At 36.0% G+C, this 14922-nt stretch overlaps 2 protein-coding genes across 2 annotated transcripts in view; one reads left to right on the top strand and one right to left on the bottom strand.

Annotated features, from left to right (window-relative positions):
- Positions 1-14922, bottom strand: part of LOC132133210 (uncharacterized) — a 367449-nt gene that overhangs the window by 119201 nt on the left and 233326 nt on the right. The gene's annotated exons all lie outside the window — the stretch shown is intronic.
- LOC132129373 (uncharacterized) lies at positions 11106-13873 on the top strand. The gene is made up of 2 exons (XM_059540949.1): positions 11106-13652; positions 13759-13873. The coding sequence occupies exon 1, from the start codon at positions 11158-11160 to the stop codon at positions 13279-13281; it is 2124 nt and encodes a 707-aa protein (XP_059396932.1). The 5' UTR covers positions 11106-11157; the 3' UTR covers positions 13282-13652; positions 13759-13873.

The raw sequence follows: 14922 nt of genomic DNA, 5'->3' as shown, positions 1-14922 counted from the left end.
GAACGCCAAAGTTCCACATGGAGCATTCTGAGATTTTTTTTTTCTCCATGACAGGCTGCTGGCTCCCACTGTTAATTTTTATTTTATTTTTTTTGGAAAAACACTCTCTGTATTAGCTTAAAGCCCTCAAGTTTATATTGGTTACTGTATTCTTTCAATTGCTCTAAACAAGTATTTTGGGTGACCTTTTTTATTGAATGCTAGACATCAAGTTGTTGTTATTTTCATCTGAAAGAAGAACTTTTTTTCAGTAAGCTAGGCCCTATGTGTCCAGTAAGCTTGTTTCAGTAAGCTATGTGTTTTCAAGGCTTCAAGGTTTTATTGAATGCTATCTCTATACAAGTGCAAAGTAATGCATTGTTAGTCAGTCTTTTATTTTGTAATTTTAAGAGCAATAAACATATATTGCAATGTTAAGGAATTCATGTTTTTTTCATTCAGATATGTAAATCAACATGTATAAATTGTTAGTAGTCAATTAATGGGGAGATAATCGAATCAGTCTGGAAAAATTAATCGTTAGATTATTCGATGCATCGAAAAAATAATCGCTAGATTAATCGTTTAAAAAATCGTTTATCCCAGCCCTACCAGTATGCAATACCATTCTGTTTCGTTCCATTCGCTCCAGTCCCGAGCGTAACATGAACTCGCCCTAGCTAATTAAGTTCCACTTGTGGTGGCTGCCAACAACTCAGTGTGGAATACCATTCCGTTTCGCCCAGTCCGCTCAGTAATATGTGCTCAATTTCCCCAATAAGCTCTATGCACAGTTTCACTACTTCCTGAACTTCAGTCAGCTCCTTGGTTTCCTGTCTGCTATTATTGGACAGACTGATTAATCCAGGTGTGTCTGACCTATGTAGTCACAGAAACACTAATCCGACACACCTGAATTAATCAGTTTGTCAATCCATTTTAGTAAGTGGGCTATATTGGACATCATCAAAATGTGCTGATATATATGGCACCACTTTGCCACTTGTGCAGATTGCATTTGAGGTTTAAAAAATGTCATATTGTATTCTGTTCACAGACTATCAGAATCGTGTTCTCATGTAGGGGCAGTTCTTTTTTCCATTGAAGTTGGGGTAAAGATGCGAGATTCAGCTTCCTGCACAACAGAGCAGTGCAAGTGGCTGATGCCATCACATGTAAAAAAGGTAAGGTTACACTTTCACAGCAAACCTAATGTGGGACAGAGAATGTTATTTTGGGACACTGTTTAACAGTAGGCTAAATTATGATGTTAATAAATTAAAAGGATAGTTCACCCAAAAATGAAAATTTTGTCATCACTCACTCTCATGTTGTTGCAAACCCACATAAATTTCTGTGTTCTGATGAACACAAAGGAAGACATTTTGAGAAATGTTCGCAACCAAACCGTTTGTGGACCCCATTTACTTGCATAGTATTCCTTTATCCTGCTATGGAAGTAAATGGGGTCCACGAACGGTTTAATTACAAACATTTCTCTAAACATCAGAACAAAGAAATTTATGTGGGTTTGTGACAACATGACAACGCTCAGTAAAATCATCACTCCTGACTTCAGAAGTTTGAGTGGGGGAGGGTGGGTTTTTAGGAGCGATGATGTTACTGCGCGCTGAGGTCGAAGTGCTGCAAACTAAGTGCTCTTTCGCCATACAATATAGTTCTCATTTTTTATCCACTTAAAAAAATCACCACGTTTTATTTTGTGCCACCATATTTACTCGTGTAACTACTCATGTAACCGTCTTTTAATAAGGAAAACATGGAAATGTTTAGTGGCTTCTAAATTCATCCCTGTTTGGATCCTAAGGAATGAATGGGGCTAGGCTTAATGCTAACACATTCACAACGCACTGGGCAAAGATGAAGTGCACACATTGAAAAAAGACAGGTTTGTATTAATTTCTCTAAATTGAGATAAGAACATGGTAAAATATTGAAAAACGATGGTGTTTTCCTTTAATCTATTGTTCATATGTCCTTCTCACTGTGATTTTAGTGCCCACACTCTCACCAAGATGAAGCCAATCTGCGCAAGTGTGCAGGGGAAAAGAGTTTCTGCCTCATCAATGATGGAGATAATGTTAAACTGGACCGAAGTCATGACTACTACTACCAATTTCAGGCACAGCTTCACATTGTAGGTGCTGAGTACTGTGACTTTGTTGTGTGGAACTGTAATGACATTTTTGTGGAAAGGATTTTGCCTGATTTTGAACTTTGGGATGATGTGATTCCTAAAGTTGAGTGCTTTTTTAGAAACTGTTTACTTCCAGAAATACTGGGACAGCAAGTTACAAACTTACATGTGTAAAATATGAAACGTTATGTACTTAGTTCCAGGCACTCTTGAAAGTGGGCTGTGTGATACATTGCCGTTATATCAATACTGTTGTATGAGACATGAAATTTTGAATATTGTTATAATTAAATGCTATTGAGAATACAGAATAATACATGGTGGTTTATTTACAAGATTAGATTTTTTAACAATTGTTATAATAACTATAAGAACATGGTGTGCAATAATAAATTGGAATCCATTTCATTACATATAATACATATCGCCAGTACAATTGGATTATTGGATAAAAATATTACATTTGAAACATTAACAAAATGATGTCCCTCCCTCTTCTCTTTCCCTTCCTCCTTACTCTAATGGGACAACAGACTCACAAAGATTAGACAAGACACAGCAAATAACCCCAATCTTGTCAATCATTGCTATTGCCTCACCTGGTTTTGTTGACATGTGCTCTATGGGCATAGCCCTGCTTTGCAGAATCTGATATTTTCTTCTGACTAAACCGATGACTCTCTCAACATGAATACGCAAATTTGCTATTTTTCTAGTTTCTGCCACCTCATACGCTGACAGTTGTTTTCTCCCCTTGGTAAATGCAGGTATCTGTAGTGAAGCACAGTAAAATCCCACACTATCACCAATATTGAACCCACGGTCTGCTAGAACAATATCTCCAGGTAACAGGTTTTTTAGGAGGCCACTCTCTATTGTGATCTGTTTATCGCTGACTCTCCCTCCCCAGGCACAAGATATGTAAGTGACATAGCCTTGGGGTGCAACACCAAGCAGAAATTTTACAGTATGGTGATGCTTGTAATTTGACCACATTTGAGCTTGGGCTAGTAAATTAGAGGGCTTCTCAATAAAAACTTCAAAACAATCAACTATCACAGCAACTTTACATCCAAATAACTGTCTGAATGCCATTGGCATTGTAGCTTGAAGTACATGCCGCTCTGGCCACTCAATTTGAAATTCTAACCTGTCATGAAGTATGTCAATTACTTTATGCCAAACTCTAGAAGCAGTGGGCAGAGAGATCTTGAACCTAAAAGCTAAATCTTTCAGCGGGAGATTAAGTCTCAGCTTCATCAAAACTAAGATGAACTGTTCAAATTTAGACAGCACAGACATGGGACCACATGTGGTGTAGGGTTTACACAAAAATCTGCATTAAAACCAAGAAGTTGGGAAGCCCTGTGTAGAACTTTGTCTTGTCTTCATTTTTTTCAAAGGACTCCTGGTTGAACTGTGAGTCCAGTGCTTTGGTCCGAAGATCTCCCAGCTCTGTTGTGTTCTGTCTCAGAACATCCTCCATCTTCTCAATATCATCCATCGTTAGTTCCGTCTGGAATCCGGCATCTGCATAGTCTGCAATATAGCAGTCGGGAGCATAATTAGTGAAACACTCAGGTGAAACATAACAGGTGAAACTCAAAATTAGAATATCGTGCAAAAGTTAATTTATTTCAATAATTCAACTTAAAAGGCAAAACATTTTTCACAATATTCTAATTTTGAATTTGGGGTTTCATAAGCTGTAAGCCATAATCATCTCAATTATAACAGATATCGGCATGAAATATCTCACTTTGCATGACTCTATATAATATATTAGTTTCACCTTTTAAGTTGAATTACTGAAATAAATGAACTTTTGCACAATATCCTAATTTCTCGAGTTTCACCTGAAATTCATGAATAGGCCTATGAATTATGTGCGTTTATGTGAAGTTATCTTTTTGACAACCTTCTTACAAACATGCAAGTTCCCTGGTCCAATTACACAGGGTGATTTTCTGACAATCACATTTGTAACATTTAATAATAATGATAGTTACACATCTTAGCACAATAATTTACCTTGATCATTTAATGTCCCATTCCCACTGATGTCCTTTGACTGTGAGATGTCAGCTGACTGCTTCGGTTCGGAGCTCTCGGCTGTCTGCGTTAGATCCGGGCTCTCAGCTGTCTGTTGGAGATTCAACATAGCCTCTGCACATTCCGACCGTCTTTGTTTGTCTTCCTTGAGCTTCATCCTCTGCTCTCGTTGCAGAGATGCCTCTGATTTGGGCTTCGTTTTTTGGTAACCGAGGTTGACTGTCGAAGCCCAGTCTACCGACTTTTTTTTTTTTTTTTTAATTATAAGAACAACATTTCAGTCTCTCCAGTTCACATTCATTATAATAGTAACAATACAATACGTTAAAGTTTGGAAAAAACAAAAACAAAAAAACAAACAACAACAAAAAAATAAAAAAAGATCAAGTTACCACTAAAGAAAAATGAATTAGTGACAGATTTGTATCCCATGACAAAAATAGTTCTAGTGACATATTATCCATTAAACATTTCTGAATGAATGTTCATTACTGATATGCATTTCTTGTTTGTAATTAATTTAAGAGACTTAAAATAAAAATCCACCTCTATCAAAAACAACTTAAATGATGGTGAAGAATTCTGGAATTTACATTTATGGATATGAAACTTGCCTAACAAAATGTAAAGGTTTATAATAGTACATAGTTTCTTTTCTTTGTATTCAAAATAAGTGATAATGTTCGTCCCCTCAATGTTGACTTTGTGTTTTGTTTTACATAATATATAATTCTCAAGCTCTTTCCAAAATGCATTACTGTATGAACAACCGTAAAACAAATGGGTTACATTTTCAAGTTCATTTTTACAAAAAGTACATTTGTTATCAATATCAAGAAATCTTGAAATGTACATCTTAGATGGGTATATGTTGTGTAGTATTTTTAGATGTAATTCTCTAATTTTATTTGTGACACAAAATTTAAAAGGAACAAGCCATGCTTTCTGCCAATTAATATTCATAAAAATAGCATTCCAAAAAAATTTCCCTCTAGGTATTATTTTTTTTGCATTGTAGAAACATTCTCTGATATGTTTATTAGTACATTTTTTGCTTAGAATGTCAATACCGTTTATGTAAAGAATGTTAGGAGTAGTGCGTTGTACATTTTGCTCTACATAGCTTTTCATTAATTCTAATATTCCACTGGGAATAGAGTTAATTACTGAGCTAAATTCTTTACATTTTACAGGGAAAGTTTTCTGTGTAAGAAAGTCTTCATAGCTAAGAAGTTGACCATTAGGGCTAAATAAGTCTTTTAAATAAATTATATTTTTATCTATCCAGTTTTGTTAATACAATGATTTGTTCCTTTTAATAATACACTCATTGTTCCAAATGATAGATTTATGTGGTGAAAAGTTGTGTGAATAACATAGCTTCCAGGCTAACAGAGCTTGTTGATTAAATTTCGACATCTTAACTGGTAATTCAGAAATACTGTAATTACAAGACAGTAAGAACTTGAGACCTCCAATTTTCTTGAATATATTATGAGGAATAAAATTCCATAATGAATCTGGGGCTTTTAAGCATTCCTTTAACCATTTAACTTTAAAAGTATAATTTAAATCCACAAAATCTAATAGATCAAAACCCCCTTTAGCTTTAGGACCAGAAAGCAAAGCTTTTTTCAAATGATGGTGCTTATTCTTTCATACAAATTTTACAAACATATCATTGATTTCTTTACATGTAGAATCACAGACATTAAGGGAGAGTGCTGGATACACAAATCTAGAAACTCCTTCAGCCTTAGTCAAAAGGACCCTACCTAAGATTGATAAGTCTCTTTGAAGCCATAGGTTCAATATAGTTTTAGATTTTTTCATTTTGGGGGAGAAGTTAAGTCATTGGCGCTCTATAACATTCTTACAAACAAAAACATCAAGATATCTAATACAATTTTAACAGGCATATTATATATGGTTTTATCATTTGTTTCAAACAGACATAAAATTTCACATTTAGATTTATTCAATTTTAGTCCAGAAGCAGCTGAGAATTCGTCTATTAACGCTACAGCTTTTTCAATCTGATGTTTGTCCTTTAAGAATAATGCTGTATCATCAGCTAATTGGGTCAGTTTAATTTCCTTTCCAAAAATAGATAAACCTTCAATTATTGGGTTATTTAAAATATGTAATGAGAGCAATTCGACAACAATCAAAAATAAAAAGGGAGAAATCGGACAGCCTTGACGGACGGATCTCAGCACTGGAAATCTTTTGGTAGTGTTTGGATATAGTATGACACAACTGTCAATATTTTTATAAAACATTTCGATTGTTGAAATAAAATTTTGACCAAAACCAAAGATTTGAAGTGCTTTAAATAAAAAATGATATTCCACCGTATCAAAAGCCTTGTAAAAATCAAGAAAAACTATAAGGGAGTCATTATCAATGTTTTCAGAGTAGTCTAATAAGTCAAGAACAAGCCTTATGTTGGAACTAATATGACGGTTGGACATAAAACCAGTTTGAGTTTCGGCAATAATTTCTCCAAGATCTTTTTTTAACCTTTTAGCATATACCAATGAGATAATTTTGTTATCTATATTTAAGAGCGTAATTGGTCTCCAATATTCTATCATAAGGTGATCTTTTTCCGGTTTAGGAATTAGTGTTATAATACCCTGTTTCATACTTGTTGACATTTCTTTCCTATCTTGACATTCCTTAAATAATTCCAATAAAGCATCCACAATAATATTCCAAAAATGTAAATAGAATTCAACCGAGAGGCCGTCGTTGCCTGGAGATTCTCCTTTTTTCATTGATTGGATTGCTTCTGATATTTCTGTTTTTGTGATGGGTCGTTCATAATTAGTTTTGAAGGGCTCTGAAATGGTTGGTGTATGTTTTTTAATTGATTCAATAAACTTATCACAATCATTGATTCGGGAATTTGATTTGTATATGTTACTGTAGAATGAATAAACATAATTTGAAATGTCCAAATGATTAGTGGTTATGACATCATCAATCTTGAGTGCAGAGATATTGTTTCTTTTTTGATTCCGTTTCTCTAGGGCAAAAAAGTAGCTAGAGTTCTTTTCGCCTAATTCCAACCATTTTGCTCTTGACCTTATGAAGGCTCCTTTGGCCATATTAATATATGTATGATCTACTTCTTCTTTTAGTCTCTTCAATTTAATTTCTTCTTCCTCTAATAGACTATCTTTCTTCAATAATATATTTAGTTCATTCATGATACTAATTTCTTTTGAGGCGTTATTATTTTTTTTTTTCTTTACTCCGTCTCATTGCTGCTTCTCTAATCTTAAATTTAAAGTATTCCCATTTTTGTGTATAATTCATTTTAGGGTCCCTAAATATTTGTTTTGCTGTTCTTTTAACATCACCACAAAATATTTCATCATTTAATAAATCATTATTTAACTTCCAGAAACCACGAAGATTGTTTTGATTTTGTTTAGTGCCTATTAAATGAATTTTAATCAATTTATGATCAGATAAGGGAGCAAAATCATGAGATGCTTCTGAAACAAATTGTGTGCAAGAAGGTGATATAAGCCACAAGTCAATTCTGGATTGTAGAGATCTATGCGTATTACTCCAAGTAAATTCTTTTGTATCAGAATTTAAGTATCGCCATACATCGATAACCGAAAGTTGTTCGCAAATATATGCAATGCTTTTAAATCTTGAATGTTGAACTGTTCTCATCGGTAATCGATCTAAGAGATCATCTGGAGCATCATTATAATCTCCCCCAAGAATCAATTGTGCTTCTTTGTACTTCAGTTTAAGAGCTTCAAGTTTCTTACACAATTGCATACACATTGTTTTGGCTAGAGTTGTGTTGTTATGATTATATAAGTTACAAACTATAAAAATGGTGTTATCCAGTTTGAAAACTAAAATAATCCATCTACCCTCATCTGAAAATAATGATTTGATAATAATACCTTTAAATTTGTTGAGGAGAATTGCTACACCAGCAGACTGTTGAGAGGCATGACAAAAGTAACACTGATCACCCCATTGTGCTTTCCAAAATTTCACGTCATTTTCACTTGAGTGAGTCTCTTGTAAAAGGATTAAATCTGCATTTTTTCGTCTGCAAAAAATAAAAATAGACTTTCTTTTGGTGCTGTTACAGATACCTCTAACATTAAGGGATATTATTTTTAAGGAACTGAAATGAAAATCTGTCATAGAAAAATAAAGTAAAGTGAACTTTGTAAAGAAAAAGTCTGTAAAATAAACAGGAACTTGTTAAATGTTAAGATATAGAAACACAAGTAGGTACTCTCAAATGAGAACTCTAAATCTTGAGTACCTTATGAAATTGAAGACTCATATTCTTTCTCTTTTTTAATATAAAGAACTGAACAAATTGCTTAATTAAGCAAGTAACGTTGTCACTGTAGAAGTAGGTTCCTTAACTAGTAGTACTCATAGTGCAGTATACTAATTTCGAACATGGGTAACCATCACATCAATGTGATTGTGCTATACAGTGGACAATAAGTGCCTCAGTAGGAGAATTTAACTTAAGTTATGAACATTTTCCCGGTAAATCAATACATCTAATCAAACATGTAAACTTAAATTAACCATTGTTCCTTGTGAACAATAAGCTGAGTTAGCTTGAGGTAGTTAAGGGATCTTATTAATATTACTTAGCATTCAACTTAACTTAAGATCACCTTATTATTCATCAAATTGACTCTTAAACTGTATGTCTTACACCATCAATGATGGCCACCGGGCCCATTCATTTGTTCTTCTACCCTTCGTCTCATGCTTGTTTAACCATTGGCCAGAGTTTGTTCCTGCACTGTCTCTCCATGTAAGTGAGGTCTTCTGCCATCCGTAGATTTTTTCCTTTCAACACATCGGAGTTGAGGGAGGCTCTCCATACTTTGTTGTCGGAAAGAGCGCATGGTGAATTGCATGATAATGGGACGTGGTTTGTTATCATCTTTATTTCTCCCCACTCTGTGTACAGTATCTACCAGGAACCCAAGTTTGGACTTTTCTTCTGGAATAATCTGGGCGATTATTCCCATCACCTCCTTTCTCACATCTTCGTTGCTGTATTCCGGGAGATTAAGCAGACGGAGATTCCATCGTCGGCTATATCTCTCAGCCTCCTCCTGCCGCTCCTGAATTGCAGTCGCTTGCTCGTTCAGCTTCTTCACGATGTCATCTGGCGCGTTACACTGCATCCCAAGGTCTTTCACGTGCTCCTGCATGATAACAATCTCCGCCGTGTTCTTGTTCACCATTTCCTCAAACTTGGAGAATCGGTCATTCAGTCCGTGAATAGCTTTCAGGATATCAGCATTGGACACATTTTCCGCTTCTTTCTTTGAAATTTCGGTGCGGACCTTCTTTGGACTGGGGCTATTCAGAGGGGTCTCGGGAAGAGGTGAACATAAGCTTGGGAAGGCATCAGGCTCCATTTCCATTATCAGTCCTCCCTTGCGTCTTGCTTCTTTTTTAGCCATGTTTTCAGTGCTAATCTGTCACGTTGCTAACTTTTCTTTCATAAGCTAGCCAGTTCACTGTTTTATAACGCGATGACGGAAGAACTTCACTTTTTTCTTCTTTTTTTAGGTTAAATAGTCCTACTGTCCGTGCATAAAATACAGAGGCAACGAGTCACTTCTCAGAAAACAATATTTGAGTCTATTAGGATCATTCTAAAAGTTTGGTACTTTAAAAAATTCACGAGCTCACAGGAAAGCGTCTACCCAGGTCGCCATCTTGGCTCCGCCCCCCCCTCCATCTGAATTTCGCGCGTTCGCGAAGCAGCAAAGTGACGTCACGTGAAACCAACCTATTGTGAGATAAAAGATTATTTTCAATTTATATATATATATATATATATATATATATATATATATATATAAACGATTCAGAGGTTATTTTACGGTGGAACTGGCTTGTCCACAATTTTGAGCGCTGCATGAACGAATAGATCATGACGTCACTGAGGGTCTTGATCTTATTACCATCTAAAAAATATATATATATTTTTAACATTTCTATCATCCAATGATAATTATAAATAATACGTCACGAGCATAGATCAGTGGACGAGAGCGCATCTGATTGACAGAGCTCTATCATTCATTAATGTTCTGGTTATTTTGTTTCAGTGTATGGTTAATATTATGCAAAGTATACAAAGTAAACTTCATCATTCAGCTGAACTGTGCACATTTATTTTAGACACTTCATGTCTTATTTAATTCATGCGATAAACGCATGTCCCTGCTGAGCTGGGCTATGACTAATTTCACGGGCAAAGCTGAAAAAAACTAAAATTTTCGTATCGTGAATTTTTTTTTCAGCTTCATATTATAGGAAGGATACATCATACGACCTATCCTGCAGTCATCATGGTGAGATTAGGTTCCTTTTAATCTAAAAAAAAAAAAAAGAATTGGAAAAGAATCGAAAACAATAGTGAGGAATCGATTCTTGGAATCGATTCCATTCGATTCCAGGACCAGGAATTGGAATCGATTCCAAAAATTGTGGAATTGAACAGCCCTAACTTTGGCCCGCAAGATACTTTCGTGCAGTTTTTAACTCCAACCCAGACCAGACAAGGATCTTGATTAGCTTGTTCAGGTGTGTTTTATCAGGGTTAGAGCTAAACTCAGCAGGAAAGTGGACACTGCTACAGTTAAAAACTTCCGGCCGGTCTGTAGCTATTAAAACTGTGCAAAGACACAGTTGCAGTGCAGCGTTCATTTATGTTTACTGTGATGCATGAGCTGGATTAAAGTGATGATAGCACAAGGTTACATTTTAGTATTCAAATGTTCTAAAGCCAAAAATGTTTAACGTTAGGTGTGTTTAATGCATAGTTGGTTTATTAAGTGTTATTTATGCTTTGTTTTTTTATCCCCAGATAACCATGGTTGTTGATAAATGGTCAGTAGATGACACGTGCCACTGGCTTCAAACTTTAAACCTCATTGATGCAAAAGAACGTTTCAGAGGTAACGTTACAGATGAAAATTTATAAATGTTCATTTTGTGATGTTGTGAAGTTTCAACTCACAAAGTTTCTAACTCACCTGCAAGTGCAACATAACCACCAAGCAGATTTTAGTGTTACCTGTGACATTGAGGGATGTTTTAGAAGATATAAAACTGTTGCAAGTTACAGAAACCATATCTATCGAAAGCACAGACAAGCTTTGCAACATCCCCCATTTGAAAAAGCTACTGTATTTGAAGACAACAATGAAAGTGAGGAGGAGGTTCCTGAAGATGATCTGCTAGAGAACAACCAAAATTCTTTGCTTGGAATTGATTTAGAAACTGTGTTATTGGGACTGAGACAGCATGTAGACCTCTTTATATTAAATCTTCAAGAAAAACATTTACTTCCAAAAGCAACTCAGGATACCATTGTTTCCAGCTTGGAGTTCATCTTGAAATTTTTCCAACAAAATTATTTTGAAATCATAAAATTCCACTTGACAAAATCTGGATTTAGACTAGAGGACCAGGAAGACTTGGATAACTTACTAAATAATCGGACACTTATTGAAAGTGTGTTTGCCTATATTCAGTCAGATTATCAACTTTTCAAATATTGCAAAGAACATCTACATTTAGTGGAGCCAGTCAAGCACATTCTTGGAACCAATAGCCAGGGGAAGGAGGACACATTTCAGTATGTGCCTATCATTGATGTTCTGAAGACTCAGTTGGAGAAACATGACATATTTGAATCATATCGAAGAACCTGTGAACAAGCCCCAAGTACAGATTTTTTAAGCAGTTATACAGATGGAGAATTATTCCATGAGAGCCCCTTTTTTGGAGATCCTAATATTGTAAGATTACATCTGTACACTGATGAATATGAAGTGGTAAACCCCTTGGGGTCTAAAAGATCAGTTCACAAATTAGCAGCTTTCTATTTTATGATTGGCAATCTTGAATCTAACTGCAAATCACAATTGAGGCATATACATTTGTGCTTTCTTGTAAGAAATCAATTTCTAAAGAAGTACTCATACAGAGACATCTTGCTGCCCCTGATTAATGACCTGAAACTGTTGTACACTGAAGGACTCCAGGTCAGTGTAAATGGTCAGAACATCATTTTGAAATGTGCCCTTGCCACTATTTCAGCTGACAACTTGTCTGCTCACAGCCTGGCAGGTTTCACCTGCTTCTTTAGCAGTGGACGGATCTGTCGCTTTTGTATGATCAGCTACAAAGACCTAAGGTCTCACGTTAACAAAGATGATGTAATAATTCGATCTTCTCAGGTACATCAGTACCATCTGCAAGCACTCAGGGAAAGTACTGGAATATCCAAACAGACATATGGTGTGGTCAGTGAGTGCCCTTTCGCTGAGCTGGACTACTTTGATGTGACAAAAAACTTTCCCCCTGACTTAATGCACGATTTTCTCGAGGGTGTGGTGCCTCTTGTGATTACCAGAGTTATCCAGGCATTACATTTTTTGCACATTGTCTCATTAAGTCAGATAAATGCTGAATTGGATGCATTTAAGATGGGGAGGAATGAACGGGCTAACCTCCCTCAGAAACTTCCAGATTCTGTCCTAAAGAAAAACACACTATCAGGGTCTGCAGCTCAGGTCTGGTGCCTCTTCAGGATTTTGCCATTTCTCATTGGACATTACATTCCAGAAGGTGAGGTGCACTGGGACATTTACCTGAAGCGTAGGGATATAGGAGATGTGATTTTGTCCCCCACCATACAAAGGAAAATCATCCCTTTTCTAAGCCTTCAGATAGGTGAATTCCTGTCCTCCTTCCAGTCTGTATTCCCTGAGACTTTCACTCCGAAACTACACTTTCTCATTCATTATCCACAACTGATATTAAAGTTTGGGCCACTGAAACAGCTGTGGTGCATGAGATTCGAGGGAAAGCACCAATACTTCAAGCGATTAGCCCACAACACGTGTAACTTCAAGAATCTCAGCTACACCCTTGCCAAGAGGCACCAGTTAAGGCAGTGCTGGGAACTGACTTCGCTGGATTCCCTGCGTCGGGACAACTACACGGAGGGTGAACGGGTAGTACCTTTTCGAGCATTACCACTGGAGATATAGAAAGGTGTGATTGGAAGAAGTGAGGCAGAGGATGTTCAGGGTGACGAGAAGCTTGGTGTGTGTAGCTCTCTTATGAACAACAACGTGAAATACTGTATGGGAGACAACTTAATTATAGATCATGTGGAGGAGGACATCCCAATCTTTATGAAGATTGTGAAGATTTTGCGGTTCAGGGGTGCTTGGATGATCTTCGGCAAGCTGCGGATACCAATAACATTTGAAAGACATTACCATGCTTTCAAATTGGAGGACCAGAAGGAGTGGATTGTGGTGCAGCCAGGGGAGGAGAAAGAATTTCATCTTCTTGACACATATGTGCATGATGATACTAAGTATATTACATTATACCACAGAGTGCAGTCTTCTAGGTAAACATATTGTACTTCTGTGGCATGTCTCTCTCTTATTTATTATTTCTTCTTTAGAATATGTAATTTATTTATTTTATTTTATTTATTTATTTATTTTTTACAGAGCAACAAATTTATGGAGAGACTCTGCTGGGTCTCACAGAAAGGATGGTGGAAAGACTTTTTCCTGTAATGAAACATCAGGTGACATTTATAAAGGCGCTTAATAAGTTAAAAAAGTAAGTCTGTGTTATTAAATATTAATCATTGTTGTTAAATATAAAACATACAAATGCTAACAAAGCTTAAAATCCTTATCTTAATTTATATTTTTATATTTCTTCAAACAGCCTGGAAACTGAAGTGCCTCAAATATCTTGTGGCAAGTAAAATGAAATCCTGTATAAAAGACTTCAACATTGTATTCATGTTTCCAGACAAGAACCCTGTGAGAATGAGGGCTCATTTGTTGTCCAACCTTGGCCAGCAGTATACAACCTTCCTGTCTTTAAGAAGAAGGACAAGTCTCACATCCGTGCATTACTGATTCAAGTGTTGTTTGACAGCATCACTAAGCACACCTGGTACAGTATTGTATTTCATTGTATTTTGTAAAAGTTAAATGTATTTTATATTAAAGGGTTAGTTCACCCAAAAATGAAAATTCTGTCAGTAATTACTCATCCTCATGTTGTTCCAAACCCGTAAAAGACCTTCGTTCATCTTTGGAACACAAATTAAGATATTTTTGATGAAATCTGACAGCTGGATCACTCCTCCATAGGCTTCTAAGGGATTGAAACTTGCTGGCCCAGAAAAGTTATTAAAGAGATCATTAATATAGTCCAAGTGACTGCAGTGGCTGAATCTTTAGGATATCAAGCGATGAGAATACTTTTTTGTGAACAAGATGACAAGTTTTCGGGAACACATTAATGCCATCACCCTGGAGTTGCGTAAAAGCAATCCCAGTTACTCTGAAGTCAAAAACCGGATGAAGTGCACTCTTTTCAAAAGAGTACAGCTTATGGACAGGCCTGCAGCTGAAGTAATGGAGCAGTTTCCTTTTCTTGGAGTGCCACAGCTTGTGAGTAAACATCGTTACATTTTGTGCCAGGCAGATAAGAAAAATCAGTGTAATTATATTTCTGTGAATTCCTTTAGCCCATGATTTGGTAGAGCAATGTGTTAGCAATGCAAAAGGGTATCCCAGGGAACACATGCAATGTATAGATTGAACGCAATGCAAGTCCCTTTAGATAAAAGCGTTTGCCAAATATGAAGTATT

Source organism: Carassius carassius, chromosome 4 (genome assembly GCF_963082965.1).
Source record: "Carassius carassius chromosome 4, fCarCar2.1, whole genome shotgun sequence".
In the NCBI taxonomy this organism is placed as follows: domain Eukaryota; kingdom Metazoa; phylum Chordata; class Actinopteri; order Cypriniformes; family Cyprinidae; genus Carassius; species Carassius carassius.
Note: the sequence above shows the minus strand (reverse complement) of the source record. Positions and strands in the feature narration are given on the sequence as shown.